The 18947-nt window shown below is 38.3% G+C and overlaps 1 protein-coding gene across 3 annotated transcripts; it reads left to right on the forward strand.

Annotated features, from left to right (window-relative positions):
• The first annotated feature begins 5629 nt into the window (after nucleotides 1-5629).
• Nucleotides 5630-18746, forward strand: clcnk (chloride channel K). 3 transcript variants are annotated; one of them, XM_055048640.1, is made up of 20 exons: nucleotides 5630-5702; nucleotides 5790-5946; nucleotides 6316-6447; nucleotides 7176-7304; nucleotides 8108-8247; nucleotides 8341-8418; nucleotides 8671-8743; nucleotides 9588-9713; nucleotides 10107-10191; nucleotides 10492-10593; nucleotides 10704-10788; nucleotides 11358-11513; nucleotides 12023-12092; nucleotides 12708-12818; nucleotides 13244-13460; nucleotides 14286-14419; nucleotides 14774-14844; nucleotides 15203-15283; nucleotides 17841-17927; nucleotides 18056-18746. In XM_055048640.1, the coding sequence occupies exons 2-20, from the start codon at nucleotides 5796-5798 to the stop codon at nucleotides 18092-18094; spliced, it is 2067 nt and encodes a 688-aa protein (XP_054904615.1). In that variant the 5' UTR covers nucleotides 5630-5702; nucleotides 5790-5795; the 3' UTR covers nucleotides 18095-18746. The 3 variants fall into 3 exon arrangements, with proteins under 3 accessions (XP_054904615.1, XP_054904616.1, XP_054904617.1); XM_055048641.1 differs by lacking the exon at nucleotides 5630-5702 and having other exon boundaries at nucleotides 5857-5946; nucleotides 6321-6447; XM_055048642.1 differs by lacking the exons at nucleotides 5630-5702; nucleotides 5790-5946; nucleotides 6316-6447; nucleotides 7176-7304 and adding an exon at nucleotides 7638-7810.
• Nucleotides 18747-18947: the final 201 nt, after the last annotated feature.

Raw genomic sequence — 18947 nt, forward strand, 5'->3', positions numbered from 1 at the left:
AGCGCTCTGCAAGCAGTATATTTTGAAATTATATCTTCATTTCAAGAAGTCATTGAATGATGATGAGCTTAAATGCTTCAACCAGCATCTTTACAAGGCCTTTTGCGTTTGTTCTGTGTGTTAATTCTCACCTTTCACACTAAAACATGTCAATTTCTAGGGCATAGAAACTCCCTCACCAAGCATCATAATGGCTGGCCACTGAAATTGCAGTCAAACTTGAATATAATTTACTTAAGCAGACATAAATGAAACTTTCAGACATCTAAAAGTTGCTCCTATAGGGATGAATCAAGAATCAATTCTGACAGTGGTGGTCTTAGATCAAATTTACAGGAGAGCCACAATTTTTTTCATGAGGGCAGAGAACAAAAGAACAAAACAGACAAAGAAAAACATTTCATTGCTGAATATATTAAATAAGCTCTAGAACCAAAAAGCCACCTGTGGCAAGCTGCAGACCCTTAATTAAGCAAATGAAAGCTGCGATTCTGTCTCAGTGCAGATTAAGTTAAAACTGTGAAACATCAATTTTTAATTAGTTGTAAAATAAAACCTTAAAAGTAAAACATTTAATTTGTCGAAGGGCCAGCACATTTCATCATACGAAATTTATTCAGTGTCCACTTAGTACAGGGGTCACATCATTGGCCAGGACCAGCTCTATAGAGGCACTGGCCTCTGTGTCCAGAACCACCCATGATTCCTGATGTCATGGCTGATTTTATGTAATGTTTCCATGATGCCTAGAAAACAGATCAGGAACTTATAAAATCTGAACCCCCCCACCAGACAATCAAATAATTGTAGTTCACATAAACTTAAAAATTTTATAAAAACTAATTGCTGTAATGTGACAAAACTACACACAAAACAAGACTGACTGTTTCTACTTCACCAGCTCTAAAGGCTAGTTGCTGCCGCTCAGCTGGAAAAATACTGTCTCCTGCCTCTTTAAATGGGAACGCCCTGCCTCATATCTCTGCAGATAAGTTAAGGGCAAAACAAAGATGGAAAGAATGCTTGAAAACAAAGCCCACAGGCAGGAACAGAGGACTTAGTGGTGACATTACTTGGCGACTATTAATATCTCCGTGAGGTGTGCAGCCGGTCATGATTAGAAAACGCTGCTCTTTTTTTCCTAGTTAGCGCCACTGACAGCTAATCCATTTAAATCCATTTATGGGCTCTCTGGTGTTGTGTATTCGAGTCGTGCTTTGAAGTTTCATTATGCCATATGCATCACAGAATTCAAGACATGCAAGCACATCCATTGATTTGCCAGTGATTTTTACCAGTCATTAAACATCTGCTATTATCATCTTTGAAAAGCCCCCTGGTGCCTGCTGCCAAATAAAGACCTCTTTATTGTAGATAGCTCAAAGGTTACCAGACATTACAGATCACTCAACTAAGAATTATTTGATTTCAACCTTATCACCGTATAGCAGAGAGGCCCCTGCTCAGGGTCTAAATCCAGCCTAGCAACTCACCTCCTCCCAAACAGGGAACATGCCGGGCCCCCTCAGTTTCCTAACAACAAGAATATTGTTGATTTTCTGTGGTTTTCGTCTTGTGAACGTTAAGCCATCATTAAGATTCAAGCCATCAGGTGCACAGAATATTAAGGATTTATGTGTGAAATATTTTTTTTTCTCACTTAAAACACTGGACGTCTGTCATGTTCCCACATTTATATCACACACTGACTGCTATTTTGTTCATTTTTAAATAGAAATTCAATAGTGATTATTTGAGAAAACAAGCCGGTGCTTGAATCATAAAAATGACTCGACAGGACGCAGAATCCAAACAGCCTCTGGGTATTTTCCAGTACATTGTCAAGCTTGTGACCAGGCTGCTTTCCCAGTGAGGCACAGATGAGCGCTGAAAGAGAGGCTTCAAAAGCTGAGCAAAAATGACAGGCTGACAAATATGACTTTGATAGGAGATTATCGAGCAAGAAAGGCTGGAATGGTTTCTCAGAAGACTCAATCTAAAATTTGCAGGGTTATTTCATTACACCAAATGCTGGGATATGTTGCTGGGATAGATGTCGGAACAAACCCAACCATGCCATGTTTCCTTCCCAGGCCTGAAGGTACAAAGACAGATTGAAGCTGAGATCCGGTGTTGTATTTCTTTGCCAGTGATCCTGATTTAGTTTTAGCAAAATGTGAAAACGCACAAATTGAATCAAAATGACAAATATTAACTGCCCAAAAATATGAGTTTCTCAACCTTTCACAAGCACTCCTGCTCTGTTGTACTTTGTGAAGAAAAGAGCAATTGGAGGGAAAGCCAGAAAAGATTGTATCATAGCAACTGGCCTGATTCAACGAAGCTCCAAATAACAAGGCGCAAGAGAAGAGTGTTGCCAAGCTCCGGAAATCATTATACCTTTAATAAAAAGGTTCGTCTTATCTCGGCAGCCAGTGTGATTGCCACCTGAAGGCATTAAAGATTATGTATCTTGGAGTGAGTGGAAATAAACACATACTCCATGGCTGATGGCTGGTTATTTAGTCTGTAATCAGGTTTACCACTAAACAGAGGGGGGTTATTATTTTTTTTCTGATAAATTATCCAAAACATCATTTTAAGTAACACATAAAGCTGTAACAATTGTTTCAGGGACAAAAAAGGGACAAAAAAGAAGAATAAATACAAAAACAAAATTTCTGAGAAAGCAACCAAGTCAAAGGAAGATATATTAAAGATGCCCTGATCCATTGGTCAGGCATTCAAGCTAAGTGTGTGTCTATATATGCATTCCTTTGTGCTTCTGCAAGGTTTCCCCCAGAAGGTTTGAGCGCTTCACCAATCTAAAATGGGGCATATAATGATTCCAAGTCACGAGCAAAAAGTTTGTTAAAAGTTTCTCCTTTTTTCTCCCGTATTTAGCTCCATACAGGGGTCCGCTGTTATACAAATTAAAGGTTATTCAAAAATCTGATCCAGGGGATGAAAAGCAAAATGTAACCTTGACTAGACTGAAAACCGTCTAATCAAGAAGCTCTGGCAGATAGCAAATGGAACTGAGTAGGACTGAAATAACATTTATATGTCTCACTGTTGCGCTTTCCATTAAAAATATACCTCACGTTGTGCACGTTGTCGCATGAAATCCATAATGTAGTGTATTCTTGATTAGAGGCAGCTTCAGCTTCAAATTAATCACTGAGTTGAGCGAACCACAAATGCCTTTGTGCTTTACGTTCACCACTTTGTCCTTGCAAGCTGCTTTGATATCACCTTTACTCTCCAACTCCCACATGTCTGGCCTTGCAGCTCAGGAAAAGGAGTTTACAAACGCTGTCAGATACGATTTATCTTCCCTTTAAATTGCAATAATTTGCAGTCAAATTGCTTTTCTTGGAAAATAGAAAAAGTACAAAGAAAAAAAAATAAAAGGCTGAAACATCACAGGGCCCCAAAATAATGTTATCTCCTTCACCACACAAGTGATGTTTCAAGCACTGTTGCTTTTCATCATGCTGTTTACTCGTTTGGCCCACCACCTGCTCCTTGTGTTTTGATCCATGTAGTGAAGAGTTTAGACAGGGTGCCTCTGTAACTAAAACCCAATTTTATATATTCACTGTGTAAACAACTTCTTTGTTGTAAGACAGCAGCAACAAATCATTATATGGTCATCCACCAATAATTATCTACCAAAATGGTCCTCCAGTCCTGAAATAAAAGCAAGAGATGGAAACAAATCCCCAAATTACTTTTATTACTCTTTAAACATCTCATTTGAGCTTCAAAGGGCTTCTTTTCTAGCTTCCTGTTGCAGTTAGCTGTGATGCAGCACTGATTCTAAACAGAAACAGCAACGTGAGATTCAGGTTCTTTAATTTATTTATTTATTTTTTTAAACACATTTTTTTCTGTTGAAGAAGTTTTTGGACGTTTGTTTCTGTTAGGAAGTGAGACCGCCGTCTCTCTAACGGTAATGAAACAATAAAATGAAAGCAATGACAAAGTTATTAATGTGGTTGTCCATTATAACCATTTATTGACATTACAGCACTCACTGTTCATTTTTCTTTTTGTATAAGACATAATAATAATAATAATAATAATAATAATAATAATAATAATAATAATAATAATAATAATAATAATAATAATAATAATAATAATAATAATAACTTATATGCTAAACTTACCAGGGATATTAATAACTTTTGGCTTAGCCTAACCTTTATCTATGTCACACTCCAAATCAAACTGCTGGTTTAAGCAAACTGAGTGACTTTACTTGAGACAAAATGTTTTCTTCTGATGCTATTGTAAAGTTTGCATGTCCTTTACTCACCACTTGGGGAGCTGCAGAGCTGGAAGCTCCCTCTGCCCCCTCCTAGACACTCAGTTAAATGTATGGACAGTATGGACACATATATGTGGTATAATGCAAAAAAAGAGTTAACTTCAACGTATACATTTTGGTTCCATTTCACTTATTTGTGAGTTTCCTTTGTTTTTTTTTTTGTTTTTTTTAAATACCATTTGATTCCCTCTGGTCTCAGAAGAAACTTGGGTGATCACAGGTACAGTTTGTATTTAAATTCCTAACTTTCTTTCTTTGTTCTGTCGATATTCGCCAAATGGCAAAACATATTTTAATCAGTGTCGGTTAGAAATACATACGCGCACACACGCATGCACCAGCATACACACATATAAAGTTTATATCTATATATATATATAAGTTACATATATATAACTTATGAAAATAAGAGCATGATGAAAATAAGAGCGTTATTTTCATCACGCTCTTTGTCTCTGTGTGCCGCTTCCATGGAAACAAGTTTTACACTGAGAAGAGCTCTCGCTCTCTGTATTTGTGTCTATGGATGGTGCTGTGGAGGGCTGGTGCTCGCAGCATGCTGATTTCAAGGCTCTAAAAATAACACAAGTGCTAATTAAAAGCATACATGGAATAAATAGCTGAGGAAGATAAACATTAGCTAAGAGCTCATTAAAAAAGACAAATGGTGTGAACAATGATTACATTGACCTTCCACAGGGCACTGAGGCTGAACTTTGATTTCATAAGAAGTGTGAAACAATTACAGGATTGGGGGTGTTCTTAGAAAAGGGTATTTGAAACCATAACATTCGGATAAAGCCCAGGCAGGGATAATAATTCATGTCCAAAACTGTGTTTTATATATATATGTAATAATAATAAAAATCATTGGTGAGACAAATATGCAGAAGGAGCAAGTGGATGTTTTGTCACTTTTCTCAATTTAATAATCAAAAGCACTTTTTGGTGATGAGAAAGTGAATAAATGAATGAACAAACGCATGCTATATTATATTTATTTGAATGATCCGGAAAGCAAAACACAACTATGCTAAAAAAAAGGAAGTGATTGCAATACATTTTTTTTTTATGGATGGAATTACAATCTAACACTCTATTTATGCAAAAATTGTAGAGCGATAGAGCCAATACAATTCTGTGAAAAACTGTACAAGCTGACTATGTTCATGCATTTAAATGAAGGTCACCTTCAAATATTCCTCCAAAGAGTTAACATTAGCTACGCTTTCAAGCATGACCGCTCCATCACATTTATGCGAACACCTTAACAGAGGTCAGTCACAACCCAGATACTCACCTAGCTACACCACACGCACTTCTTTTTACAACTTTACTGGAAGAACTGAGCACTTCCGAGCAGAAGGTGAGTCCACCTCCCTCAAAAACTCATATTTCACTCTCATGTAGATATGATTTTAGATTTTGATTGCTGAATTTTACTATATTTCAGGGCAACATGAAGAGCTTTGATAAGTCACTGGAGATAGAAACAGAGGAGGAAGTTAATGGCCAGAAGCAAGAAAATAACTCAGAAGCGTCCCGTAATATAACCCCACTTCTGCTGGACTCATGGAAGCCGTACAAGAAAACCCGTGCAAATGTTAAAGGTTAGTGATGTGAAAAACAATCAAATCTTTAGTTCAGACTAATAATCCAGAAAATGTCTGTAATATTTCATTTTAGCTATTGATAAGTTTCTGGACGAGTTAGTCAACATGCATCAAACTTATGAAGATGAGAAATAATATTTTCTGTTTTGTCAATGTGAAATTTCCAAACATAGACTTAAGGTCAAAAGAGGTTAATTATGTTTTCTGAAATGCATAAGCGATGAACGAGTATAACAAAGTTAAGGGTTCTGACTACAAATGTGGTCAGAACCCTTACAGAGAAATTTTTCAAAAAGAAATGAAATCTTTGTGTGGTGCAGACGTTAAAGGTGTTTCAATTTGTCACATAACTTTTTGTCTTTAAAGAGCAGCTGTTAAAGCTGAGAGATTGTTTGGAAAGCGTCTGTGGGATTCAGTGGTATGGATTCGCCATGTTGGGTATCTTGGCAGCTCTCCTAAGTTTCTTTATGGACTTCAGTGTAGCAAAGCTGCTACGAGGTAAACAAACACACTCTCACATTGTAAGCTTCTGTGATTCTTAATCGAAGACAGCATAAGAAGGTTTCTGGCATAGGTATTCACATTTTTCATTACAAATGGAAGCTTCAAGGTATTTTTTTGGAATGCATAATTGTGAGGTGGAAAAGTACGCTTAAATGGTTTTCAATATTTTTTTTACGACAAAAATATTAACTGCAGTGCTGTGGTTCTGTTCAGGGCCATTGTTCTGCTGGAATTACAGTTTTAAGTTTTTGTGGCCTCCACAAGGTTCACTTCCAAGATTTTCTGGTATTTAGCTCCATCCCTCTTCCCATAAAGTCTCATTAACATCCCGGCTGAGGAAAAGCATCCAGACATTATGATGCTACAAGTATCATGTTTCACTTTGGGAATCATGTACTCAGGGTGAGGTGTAGTGTTAATTTTCCTCTATCCTTTTGAGTGGTGTTCAAACAGTCCATATTTGGTCTCATCTGACCAGGAAAGTTTGTTTCACATATAACGTGTCCCTGCTTGACTTGTGGTAACCTGAAACAGCATTTTGAAAATCCTTATCTCGACAACAAGTTTCTCCTTGGCACTATTCCATAAAGTCCTGATTTGTGTTCGGACTTCATTGGTGAGGAAGGCAATCTAGCAAGAAAGAATATTTATTAAATATAGAGCAAATACAAAAGTGGAAATGCAGAGGAGGATGACTATGTGCTCTTTTGTTACATCCTCAGCTCATCTGTGGCTTTATGCGAAGCTGGAAGGCCATGTTCTGCTGCAGTTCCTCTGCTGGACACTATACCCAGCATGCATCTGTGCTTTTGCCTCAACTTTATCCCATAACATCTGTCCCTTCTCCACAGGTTTGTTCACGAGCAGTTACTATACTGTATTATACTGTAATATAAGAAAATGGAAGCGTTTGGGAACAACAGCAACTCAACCACAGAGTTTTGCGTCACGTAAACTCACGTAAACTGACAGAGCTAAAACACATAGTGAGAAGAGATAGCCAACTTTCTGCAGAGACAATCACTACAGTGGCCTTCAGATTAGCTCAAGAACAGTGAACATAGAGCGTCATGGAATGGATTGCCATGGTCGAGCATATATCATATATCACCACGTTGGGTGCATAGGTCTAAAGTACACCGCCACTGGACTCTAGCACAGTGGAGGAGCGCTCTCTGGAGCAACAAATCGTGCTTCCCCATTTGGCAATCTGATGGACGAGTCTGGGTTTGGTGGTCGCCAGGAGAACTGATGCTTGTCTGACTGCATTGTGTTCAAGCTGATCCAGATGTAAAGGGTGGTCCAAAGTCAGATTGAAGCCTATGGATTAGGAATGGGATGTCACTAAATCTCATATGTGAGTCAAGACAGGTGGGCAAATACTTTTGACAATATAGCATATTGTGGCAACATTAAGTAGTTTCTTCTTTATCTTTCTCTTCCAGTGAAAGACTGTGACTTAAGATTGGATAAACTTCTTTACATCAGCAAACTAAATAGTCTACAAAGCTAATTTCAGCCTCTTTGACTATCCTTGATGTTCCTCCCTTTCTCAGAATCCCTAAAATATTATTTTAAGCTAAATCTGGTTTTAGTGTTTTTTTCAATCGTTATTCTACCTTTTGGTTTATGTTCCACTATTATTTGTGCTCAGGCTCTGGTATTCCAGAAGTGAGAACCATGCTGTCCGGCATTGAACTGCCTCATTACTCGTCTCTCACTCATATGTTCACTAAGTTTCTGGGTCTTATCTGCACACTGGCTGCAGGCAGCACTGTTTTCCTTGGCAAAGTTGTAAGTAATGACTTGGAGCAACAATTTTCTACACAGGAACCAGAATACAGATGTACTCATGCAACTTTATGCCCCTTAATCTCTTCAATTCAGGGTCCATTTGTGCATCTTTCCACCATGTTAGGAGTCTATTTGGACAGGCTTTGCAGACTCATGCAAGGCAAAAAGAAGGTAAAACCAGTAATATGATCAAATGTTTACATCCTATACTTTCATTCTATTTAAGTCTAAATGTACACACATGGTAAATTTATTTCCACAGATTTTCAGAAAATCATTTAGGCTTTCCCACCATTTTTTTCTTTATATTTCATCAATAAAAGTTATGGTTTTTCAAAACACAAAATATCTGCTGCAGTTAGTTTGTGTAGATGTGGAGGTCTGAATGAAAAATGTTCACCACAAGTGTTGTATGACCTCCAGGAGGCAGGAACAGAGATGATGGTTGTAGCTGCTGGGGTTGGAGTAGCAAGCTGCTTTGGAGCGCCCATCAGTGGTGAGAGAAACTGATGTAAAGAATATATTTACTGCATGTGCTGCACTGGTTTACGTCAAATAAATGTAATGCATCTTACATAGCTCTTGCAGAAAAGGTATCTGAGCCCTTCCTACTCTGCACAGTACTCTTTTTTTGTTGTTGTTTTACATTTTTACATATTTTGTAATCAGTGAAGAAACAACAAGGTGTAGGCCCAGGTGTAATTATTCTGTGCTCTACTTCAAAGTTTTGAAGCAAGTTTATTGTAAGGTAAAATGTCAAAACACAATCATAATTTTATTGATTTATTTAGCTTTTTAACACACTGAAGAAAAACAAAAAAACAGTGATCCAACTTAAAAATTGTAGTTAATTTTGTAAAGTGATAAAATTTAGTTTATCCAAGTAAATATATTAAGTTCATGAAGTGTTCATGTTAAGCAAAACATAATTAAATTAAGTCATTTTCTATTTTTCACTGCATATATAAGTTTGCAATATGTTTCAAAGAATCTATGTTCATAGATCACTTTTCAACTTTTCTATGTTTACAGTGCTTACACTGTAAAAACACAAGGGGGCGCCCCATCACCATTGACACATGCAATGAAAAAAACGTTTTCTCTTTTTGAATGAGTGTGTCATGCTCTGATGGCGCCCTGGGCAGAGAACCGTATTGCACATAACCAAAACCAATAATCTGATAATGATGTTAGACAAACAGTCACAAGACATCAAAAAATTTTGAAGGACCACCAGAGGACTTTGAAAAATACTGATAAAGCAATTCTTAATATGCAACTATCTGAAAACACTATGAATGTACGTATTTGTAGTATCTTTTTGTCCATTTGTGGTGTAGGTGTGCTGTTCAGCGTGGAGGTGATGAGCTCTCACTTTGCCCTGAGGCATTACTGCCCATGTTTCTTCTCAGCTGCCTGCGGGGCTCTGACCTTCCACCTGCTGTCGGCGTGGAGCAGAGATGGAGGTGAAGGGTCTGTCGATCGAAACGCAACGTCAGTGTTTTCTGGATTCGATGTGTACATTTTTCTAAAATGTCATTTAAGTAAATATAAACTAGTTACTAGCCAACTAACCTCTCAACTGAACCTCAACAATTTCAAACTACTCCCTTAATGGAGCACAGAAACATCATCTGTTTCAAAGAACAAGGCCTGATCTACAGGTATATGACTTTAACATGTTCACTCGTCAGCAGTGTTGTAAATAATGGAATAACTTGCAGTGTCAATTACTTCGAAAAAAACTATCCAATACATTTGGGCTAACTGTAAATTTTATGAAAACATCAGTGCAATAACAAAGAATGAATATTAGATCTTTCCCCGACTGTTGATTCCAATTTGCTTTGTGTCCGCAGAGACTCTTCAGACGTTGTTCCAAACCAATTTCCCCACCGCTTCACCTTTCTTCACACTGGAGATCTTGCTGTTTGCTTTACTGGGGTTCGTCGACTATGACAGCTTCTGCTTAGCTAAACAAAACCTCAGTTTGTCTTTGGCTGCCTAATAAAAACTGACATTTGATTTTGATATTAATATCAGTCGCACGGAGAATAAGGTCCCCTGTGTTTTCCTTCAGTTTTAATGAGCAGTTTTAGTTTTTTTTCTCCTCCTCTCAATATCATTTCCTGGCCTCCTCTGCGACTATTCCCCGGGTCTAATGACTTCCGATCATCGTTTGCTGCCTGAATGAAAATGGCTCCCAGGTTTCTCATTCTGGACTGTGTCGCTGTCTGAAAACAGGCTGGCGTGCGGGGCTGTGAGCCGATGCTACCTCTTCTGCCACCGCTGGATCCTGAAGTTCACCAAAACCAACCGGCTCTTCTCCACGATGCTGACAACAGAGTGAGGCTTCTTTACAATGTGTCTGTGAGGCAGTAATGAGTCACCTGCACAGTCTTTTAAAAGCATCCATAATGATCAAATGTCTTTTTTGCGTGAAAACCTCTCTGCAGAAAGGGTCTGTACTCTGGTCTTGTTGTTTTCTTTCTGGCATCGCTGACGTTTCCCCACTCTGCAGGTCAATACATGGCCTCTAAGGTGAGAGTCAAAAGCATTTAAAAGCTTAGCCACACAATCAATAAGCTGCATCTATTATTTGTTATGGGTAAATTGTTTAAAATAGGGGTATTCTTTGACTTTTCTGTACCTAGAGAAGGATACGTACATATTTATTCAGCCTCCTAACCTCCTGTGTTCCTTGGTCTTCGTGCCTCTCTCCATTTCCAGTTTGTTCTCTAACAAACTTCTGAGAAGTTTCAATGAGGTGAAAAAGCACATGAGTGGATCCCATTTACAATTGGATTTTAAAGAGGAGAGCAGGCTGAATACATGTGCATCCCTCTCTTCCCAGACGTTCATTTTTAAAACATTTTCGAAAATGATCAATAATGTGTGTGTGTAATGTATAATCTTTTGAACATGGATAGCATGAAGCAGCTGATCTGTGGTGGACGCACCCCAAATTCATTTTAGCTCACGGACCAAAAAAATCTCAGGGAAAAATAAGCACTGTCTTTCTTATGGGTTTGTTTCTTATGGGTTTGTTTGTTTCACACCCACTTTGGTGGGCCGGACTGTAATCTAAATGTCACTTATCTGTGTATCAGTACACCACAAAGCAGCTCCTCACTTCCCTCCTGGACAGCAGACAATGGAGCTCTCAGTCCCATAATGCATCTGTGCGACTGGAGCTGGAAACACTGGCGTGGAGCTCGTCAGGCGCCCCCATTTTCCTGTCCTTGGCTTTCTTTCTGCTCATGAAGGTACAAATAATTCAAAGGTCAATTATGGATCTGCTCTTTTCTACCAGCCTTCCAACTCCTCAAAGGCATAAAGGCATTAACATTTTCATAATAGAAAATGCAAACTAAAGCCATTTTAACCTTTCAGGCAGAAATGTTGTCCGACACATAATATCTAGACACCACTGCTGCAGATGCAAGGAGTGATTTTACTCACTCTTTTTCATGCATTCATGCAAAGAAAACATTTCGAATGCAGAAATTGGTTCCTTTCGAGGAATTTCAGACGCCCTCTTCATTGAAAATTCAACACACACTTGAATGCAGTTCGTTTGGGATTTGTTTACTACAGTCTCTTCCTTCATACTGCATCCAAATGGAAATGAGAGCGATTCAGTATTCACGAGAGCAAAAACTGAGTTGCCACACACACTTCCCTGCGTGCAAGTTGCAAGTGACTCATCATCGGCGCAGGTGTCAGCACAGCTGAAAGGATTTAACCGTCTTGTTCCTCTGTTGTTGACTCGGAGATGTGGATGTTGGTCCTGGCCTGCACGCTGCCTCTGCCAGCAGGATACTTCATGCCTGTGTTTGTCTATGGTGAGTGTGCTTGAAACTAACTGCTTGAAACACACGTTTATAAATGTTAATCATGCTCACAAATTAGTGTATTATGTCTAAGAAAGAAGCAGAATTTTTTCTCATTCTCATTTTCAATTAAAGCATGATAAATTATTTGTGATTGAAAAAGGCTTTAGATATTAATAAGGGGATCATCACTGTAGTGGTCTTATTACCTTATGGAACATTTTGCCAAAGAGATTTTATTTATTTAATTTTTTGCCTAAATCATTTTTTGACAAAAACAAAAAAAAAACAAAAAAAAAAAAAACACTTTTGGCCATTGTCTTTGAAAGAAAGCCTTTATATCTGAATGAAGCCTACTAGCCTTTACTCAGGTATCTGACTGAAAGTGTGCAGCAACAGGTGGGGCAGGGATGAATCTGAATTAACTTGTGTCTAACACAGCCAGAGAAAAGTCCACTGACTCCTGCAAAAATGACAGAAAACCTTTGGTTTTGGAATTAAGCGTAGTCTTAATTTTAAAGTGGAATTTGAAACAAACCTTTGAAAACCTTGGTTTATGTCCATACCAGGAACTCATTAGATATTCTGTGTGTGTAAAAAGTCAGAGAGCTTTTTGTTCTTCTTCAGGTGCAACTATGGGTCGTCTGTTTGGTGAGGGAGTTGCCTACATTACCACTGGTAGAGATGTTTTAGGACAACAGTGGACATCTGTAAATCCTGGCGGCTATGCTCTTGCAGGTAGAAAACAATCAAATCTATATTTCTTTGCTCTTGATATACATGTGTGGACAAAATTGTTGCTACCTCTCTGTTTTTGGCAGAAAAACCTAAATTTGTCACTGAAATAACTAGAAATAGACAAAAGTGGTATTGCATGATAATTTAGTAAATATTAGCCAATGAAAAACAGACATTTTTATTGTTGTATATTTAAAACTCTGCAACATGTTAAATTTACCTTCTGATTCATCTGCTTCAAGCAGATGTAAAAAATAGATTAACAGATTTGAACAGTACAATTTATCCTCTATATTTGTATGTTTTTAGGCTTAAGTGGATTTTATATCGGGATGCATATAATTGCATGCATTATTTTAACAGTTCTACACAAAACTTGCAATGCTTGTGCTGAAGCTGCACTGAACATTGCGTCTGCCTCGCAGGTGCAGCTGCCTTCTCTGGTGCTGCCACCCACACTCTGTCCCCGGCTCTGCTGGCTGTGGAGTTGACAGGGCAGGTCACCCACGCTGTCCCTGTCCTCCTGTCCACTCTGCTGGCCAACGCCCTGGCACGCTCCGGGAACCGCCCGTCTTTCTACGATGGCCTTTCTATCAGTAAGAAGCTCCCGCACCTGCCCTCGTTGAAGAAGGCGTGTCCACAGTAAGGAGAACCACAGGGAAAATTATTCAATAATGACAAATTTAATGGGGATTACCTCAACTCTAAGCTTAGAGAGCCAACTAGAATCTAAGAGATTGAGGTGAAGATTTGTTTAATTTCTTTCACATTGTTTTAAGACTTTATTAACAGCAATTGCTTTCTAAATGTTTTAGATTGACACCAGCGAGTTTGTTGTTTATGCCTGTGAAAGGATCAGCGACCTTTCACATAGGTCAAGTGATTATTTTATTTTTGTATTTTTCAATTGATTTTATGTATTTTGTTCTTGAATGTTGAGAAAGGCACCTATAAATAAGTAGATAGATAGATAGATAGATAGATAGATAGATAGATAGATAGATAGATAGATAGATAGATAGATAGATAGATAGATAGATAGATAGATAGATAGATAGATAGATAATCTACAATTTACAGAAAAAATGGAGTGCAGTTTAGTTTATTTATTTATTCCAAACATATTCACAATTCAAATACCATCAAAAAATAGTATAATTTTTTTTCATAACAAGTTGCTTGAAAAGGAATTATGCAGAATATGAACTTACTCTAAATCCTGCCCTGCCCACATTCCTCTTTTTGTCTTATTTTTTCTGCCCATTATTCTTTATTTAAAGAAAAAATAAAACATAAATATATAATATGAGATATGTTACGTGTCGTTACAGCTGAATTGTGTCAAAATCTGAATTCAGTAAAATCAACGGTTGGAAGACATATTATTCTGTTTTCCTGTCTGATTGTACATTTGTAACATCACTAGATGGTTTTGTCTGAGGCTTTGTGTAATTTGTGTCCTCTCAGGCTTCCCTCCACACCACTGGGGCAGGTTATGGGGGTGAAATCAGTGCGGCTTCAGAAAGCAGCTGGCCCAGCAGAGGTTCAGTCTGCTGTCAGCAACAGCAGTGAAGCACGAATCCCTGTGGTGGACGCACACGGTACGCAAAGAGCTGTAGATTTACACACACTCCACCGACTCAGACCACAACCCACAAAAAAAGCAAAGACAGGAGAAGTGTGACGGACTACATACACAAAATCTACATTGGTCTTCAGAAAGTATTGTGAAACTCACTTTTATTCTGTGAGACTGACTGAAACAGTTCAGCGGAGTGAAAGTCCTCACAGAGAAGACGATTTTGTGAAAATAGACTTCTGAGCCTTTCAGCAGCAATCAAATGGGGCAATTTTTATGTCTGGAACTTTTGAGCCATCAATATACTGATATCCGTACTTTTACACCACCCATGAAGAAAATGTCACCTTTTCTGGTTCTGCTTTGTTTTTGTCAGAGTCGCAGGTTTTTCTGGGCTCCGTTCTGCGGTCAGAGCTGCTGCTGTTCCTGCATCGCTGTCAGACTCAGGTAAACGGGTGCATGCAAACGCAGGGACTGCTGCAAGGCGTAGAGGAGCTGTTTAGAAAGCGATCCTTGTCTTTGAAATCCTCCTGGGTGAAAAAAAAATGGAAGATGGAAGCATAAATCACAGACAGGACTGCAGAGAGTCTGACGTAAAAACTCATTGTATCACAGCTCACATCCATCTGAAGGCAACATCTATTCATAAATAAATGCTGCTTGTCAAATAATTGCACCACAGCTCTGGTCGGGGATTAAGTTTAAGAATATGTGAAAAGAGACTTTTAAGAGGTCAGTGAAAACAGCCGAGGTTGAATCCGACCTCAGCCTCAGCGATAATTGAATGATTATTGCTTTTGCGCAGCGCATTGAGGGACGACTGGACGAGGTTTGCAGCATACATCCAAACTCAGTCGTGGTGTCGCCTCACAACACAGTGCAGGAGGTAAGGAGATGCATAACACACTAAATCAACTTCAGACTGAGTCTGGGGTTTCACCTTTACGCTACAAAAACACAAAATCTTACCAAGTGTTTTTGTCTAGTTTCTAGTGCAAACATATTAGCACACTTTAGACAAAACTGACTTGAACATGAATTATCAGCAAGGTACAGGAATTTATGTCAAGTCAGTAATAAAAAAGCATTAGTTTCACTGGCAGATTATTTCACTTTTAACATTAGCAAAATATTTTGTAATGAGTGGAAAAATCTGCCAGTGGAACCAGTACATTTTATCAACATTAACAATTTATTAACAAAAATCAAACTCCTGAATCTTGCCGAGAAGAGTCTTGTAAGTTAGCTCTGTTTTTTTTCAAGTGAGCAAAGACATTTGCAGTAGAAATAGACAAAAAAAAATACTTAGTACGATTTTGAACTTTTTGCATTGTAAACATGTAAAAACATGTTACAACCCATGTTGATTAACATGTTTTTGAGTAAATCCTTTTCAGCCCATATTCAATTGAATACACTTCAAAGACTGGGGCATGTTTAGCACTGAGCTACCTCACTTTTCCTGTAACACTTGATAAGCATTTGGGAACAGAGGACTAATTTTTCAAGCTTTGTAGGTGAAATGTTTCCCCGTTATTTCTGGGTGTATAACTTCAGTAGACAGACTATTAGAGCAATGCTAGCAAAAATGAAATATATAGTCATGAAATTACAAGAATAAACTCACAATATTATGACTTTATTCTTATGTTACTATGTCTTTATCTTTTTTACTTTATTCTCAAACAACAAATGTCACAATGTGGCACATTTTCAATGAACCTTACATATTTCTTCTTTGTTGTGTACTCAACTTGAATATAGGTTGACAGGGATTCGTCTCATTTTACTCAATTTCCTAACTTCATTGGAATTTGGTTTGCAAATAGATCAAATTGCTGGCGAAAACTTTTTTTCCTCCATAAATATGTAAATATGCACAGATTTCTTACTAAAGAAGATTGTTGAGTGTTGCATTATCAATCTGTTTACTCTGGGACTCTTAAATGCTTATCGGAAAGGCAAATTTATCAAAGAAACTGTCTCTATAGTGCTTTGTTTTAGCAAATAGCGATCTGTGGCTCTGATCCAAAGGGATAAATCCAAACAGTTTGTGTCCAGGATGTGTACGGTCCCGTGCAAATCCTGAAAGGGGGGGGGATTGTCAGCCCAGATGATCCACTCTTCAGACCTGATTCCTTGTTACAGTCTGGTCCTGTCATGCTTTTTGTATCCGAGCAGAACCACACACTGGATGTGGACAGACTGAGTAACGGCTGTGTGGAAGAAGACCCGAAGTCTCTGCTGGGCGTCTTCTGAACAGTCGCCGCGCGCCATAAAATTAGTCGATCTGATCCTTGACTGGCCCAGATTGGTGATCAGATGGTGACAAATGGCCAGAATGCGTTTTAAATGACTTCTTCAGTTCGTCTCATGATCTCAAGTATTGCTCACATTTATCAAGCAAAAAGTGTTTGCATTTTTTAAAGTTGCAGACTGGCTGGAAATGTGGGATGTGAATTCACATGAACACTTACTGTAGATTTAGAGAACAAAATAAAAACTAGTACTAGTACTAGTACTTATTCATAAATAATAAGGAATTATTAGCTTAAAACAATCTCCTATATCTTGCTGGAGATTTGTGAGTTAGTTACAAATATCAAGTGAACTGAGATTTTTGCACTTAACAGATCAAAAGTATTTTATTCACTGCGTGAATAAGAGGCATCAACTGCAAGTGTGTCTCCTTTCTCATGTTAATACAAAACCGTTTTGACTTTGACGTGGTCTTGATTCAGGGTTACATGCTTTGTGGCACTCAAAGCGAGCCTTCTGAGAATCATTCCCAGAATCTGCGGGATTTTTTGCAGCATTTCATGTGTGGGTCCAGGCAGGCAGCTGGCTTTGAGCAACAGACACATCCTTGTGCAGCAGGCCACCGAGCAGCAGATTGATAGAGCTCAGCGCAGCTTTTAGCACACGAGGCACGCATGTCCCTCTGGACTCTGAGGACCAACAGCATGGCACAAAGATCAGTAATTGTACTCAGGAGCTGGATGAAAACAACCTCACTTGAGTCTGAAAACCATGAGGAAAAGGACAATATAGTCTTGATGGTTTTTTTAGAGTGAACATTTGTCATCGGAAACACTGTTGAAATCAAAAACGCCAACCTGAAACACAGACAGAAACATAATCTTAATTAGTCAGACAATTTCCATTCTTTGGGGAAAACCTCAAGAAACTGTATTTCTCAACAAGGATTTTTTTTTGCCACATATGTACTAAATTTACAGGTTGGATTTTTGTTGTTTTTTTTTTTACCGCAAAACTTTGGTACAACAATTAAAAATATGTAAGGTTTTTACAAGATGCCACGAGGAGAACCAACACATTTCTACGCATAAGTAGATTTATTCCTTTTTGATAAGCAGAAAATGATGATGCACACAAATTTTTTTTCTTCTTTAAATCTGGAGTTTCTTTTTCTTCCGTTTCAGGCCTACAACATGCTGAGTGTTGCTCCAGCCCAGACTGTATTTGTGGCTGATAGAGGAAAGCTGGTGGGACAGATCACATGGTCAGAGGTACGAACTACTGAAGAATATGTGAATTTTTACTCTTCCCCACAAATACTTCGACCTCTGATGCATTTATCATCAGGGAAGCAAATAGTTGGTCAAAGTTTTGCAGCTCTATCTCTCTCTTTTTTCAGATGAAACAAATTTTGGAAGGCTTGGCCAAGGAAATCTGAGCTTTGTCAACATGGGATCAGCACTTCCTGTCATAAAATTGAACCCCACATGAATGGCGTCTCTCTCTGATTAACATGCGGCAAAGCCCACATCCGATAATGCTACCACTTCTTCATCCCCCAAGTGTTTGCACATCGACAAAACTGTAATTAACTGTCGACTCCGATGGTAAATATTCATTAAAGCTTTTTTTTTTTTTGCCCTTAATTGTGATCAGTGGTGATGGGTCCAGAAAAGAGAGAGAGCGCACAACATCATTCTGTGCTTTTTGACATGGTAATGAGATAAATAGATTATACACCACAATGAAATCTGTGCTATGTCTTCTTCTTCTGGTAACCAAGTCTCACTCAGTGTTTGCTTTTGTGCCACACATTTGTGTGATGGGACAGTGCATAACAGAGCATATTATATATATTCTTTCTCACAATTATGCACTATTTATGTTGGCATCTTGGATAAAATCCCAATGAAACACACTGAAGGTGTGAATGAATGCTGTGCTGTGGACTGTTCCGCTCTGTTTGTTTAGCCGAACGTGGCTGTGAAGGCGCAGAGACCTCTCATTATTTTAGAGATGTTTCAGTTTGTGAGGTAACATCCTACTGTAGTGGTGTCAGACCTGCCTTCTCGATGAGATGAGCTTTTCCAACTTCGAACCAATCCAGTGACATTCTCGCAGACGAGCCTGTGGAAAACCCTGAAAACCCTGGAAAAGTTGTTGATCAAAGTTATTTTAAAGACGTCTAAGTTCAGGAAAATTTCTCATCTGAATTTTAAACAAAAATGCTAAAGATGGTTCAAAACGTTTTTCACAATATTTTCACTAAAACATTCTAATGCACATATTTC

This window comes from Poeciliopsis prolifica, unplaced genomic scaffold (genome assembly GCF_027474105.1).
Source record: "Poeciliopsis prolifica strain line A6 unplaced genomic scaffold, Auburn_PproV2 SCAFFOLD027, whole genome shotgun sequence".
In the NCBI taxonomy this organism is placed as follows: domain Eukaryota; kingdom Metazoa; phylum Chordata; class Actinopteri; order Cyprinodontiformes; family Poeciliidae; genus Poeciliopsis; species Poeciliopsis prolifica.

Bases quoted from the DNA above. Each gene is read 5' to 3' on its own strand.
- clcnk (XM_055048640.1), top strand. From the start codon at position 5,796: ATGAAGAGCTTTGATAAGTCACTGGAGATAGAAACAGAGGAGGAAGTT. The intron at 12,819-13,243 runs GTAGAAAACAAT...TCTGCCTCGCAG, and splicing joins TGGCGGCTATGCTCTTGCAG to GTGCAGCTGCCTTCTCTGGT. The intron at 14,845-15,202 runs GTAAACGGGTGC...GCTTTTGCGCAG, and splicing joins TGCATCGCTGTCAGACTCAG to CGCATTGAGGGACGACTGGA.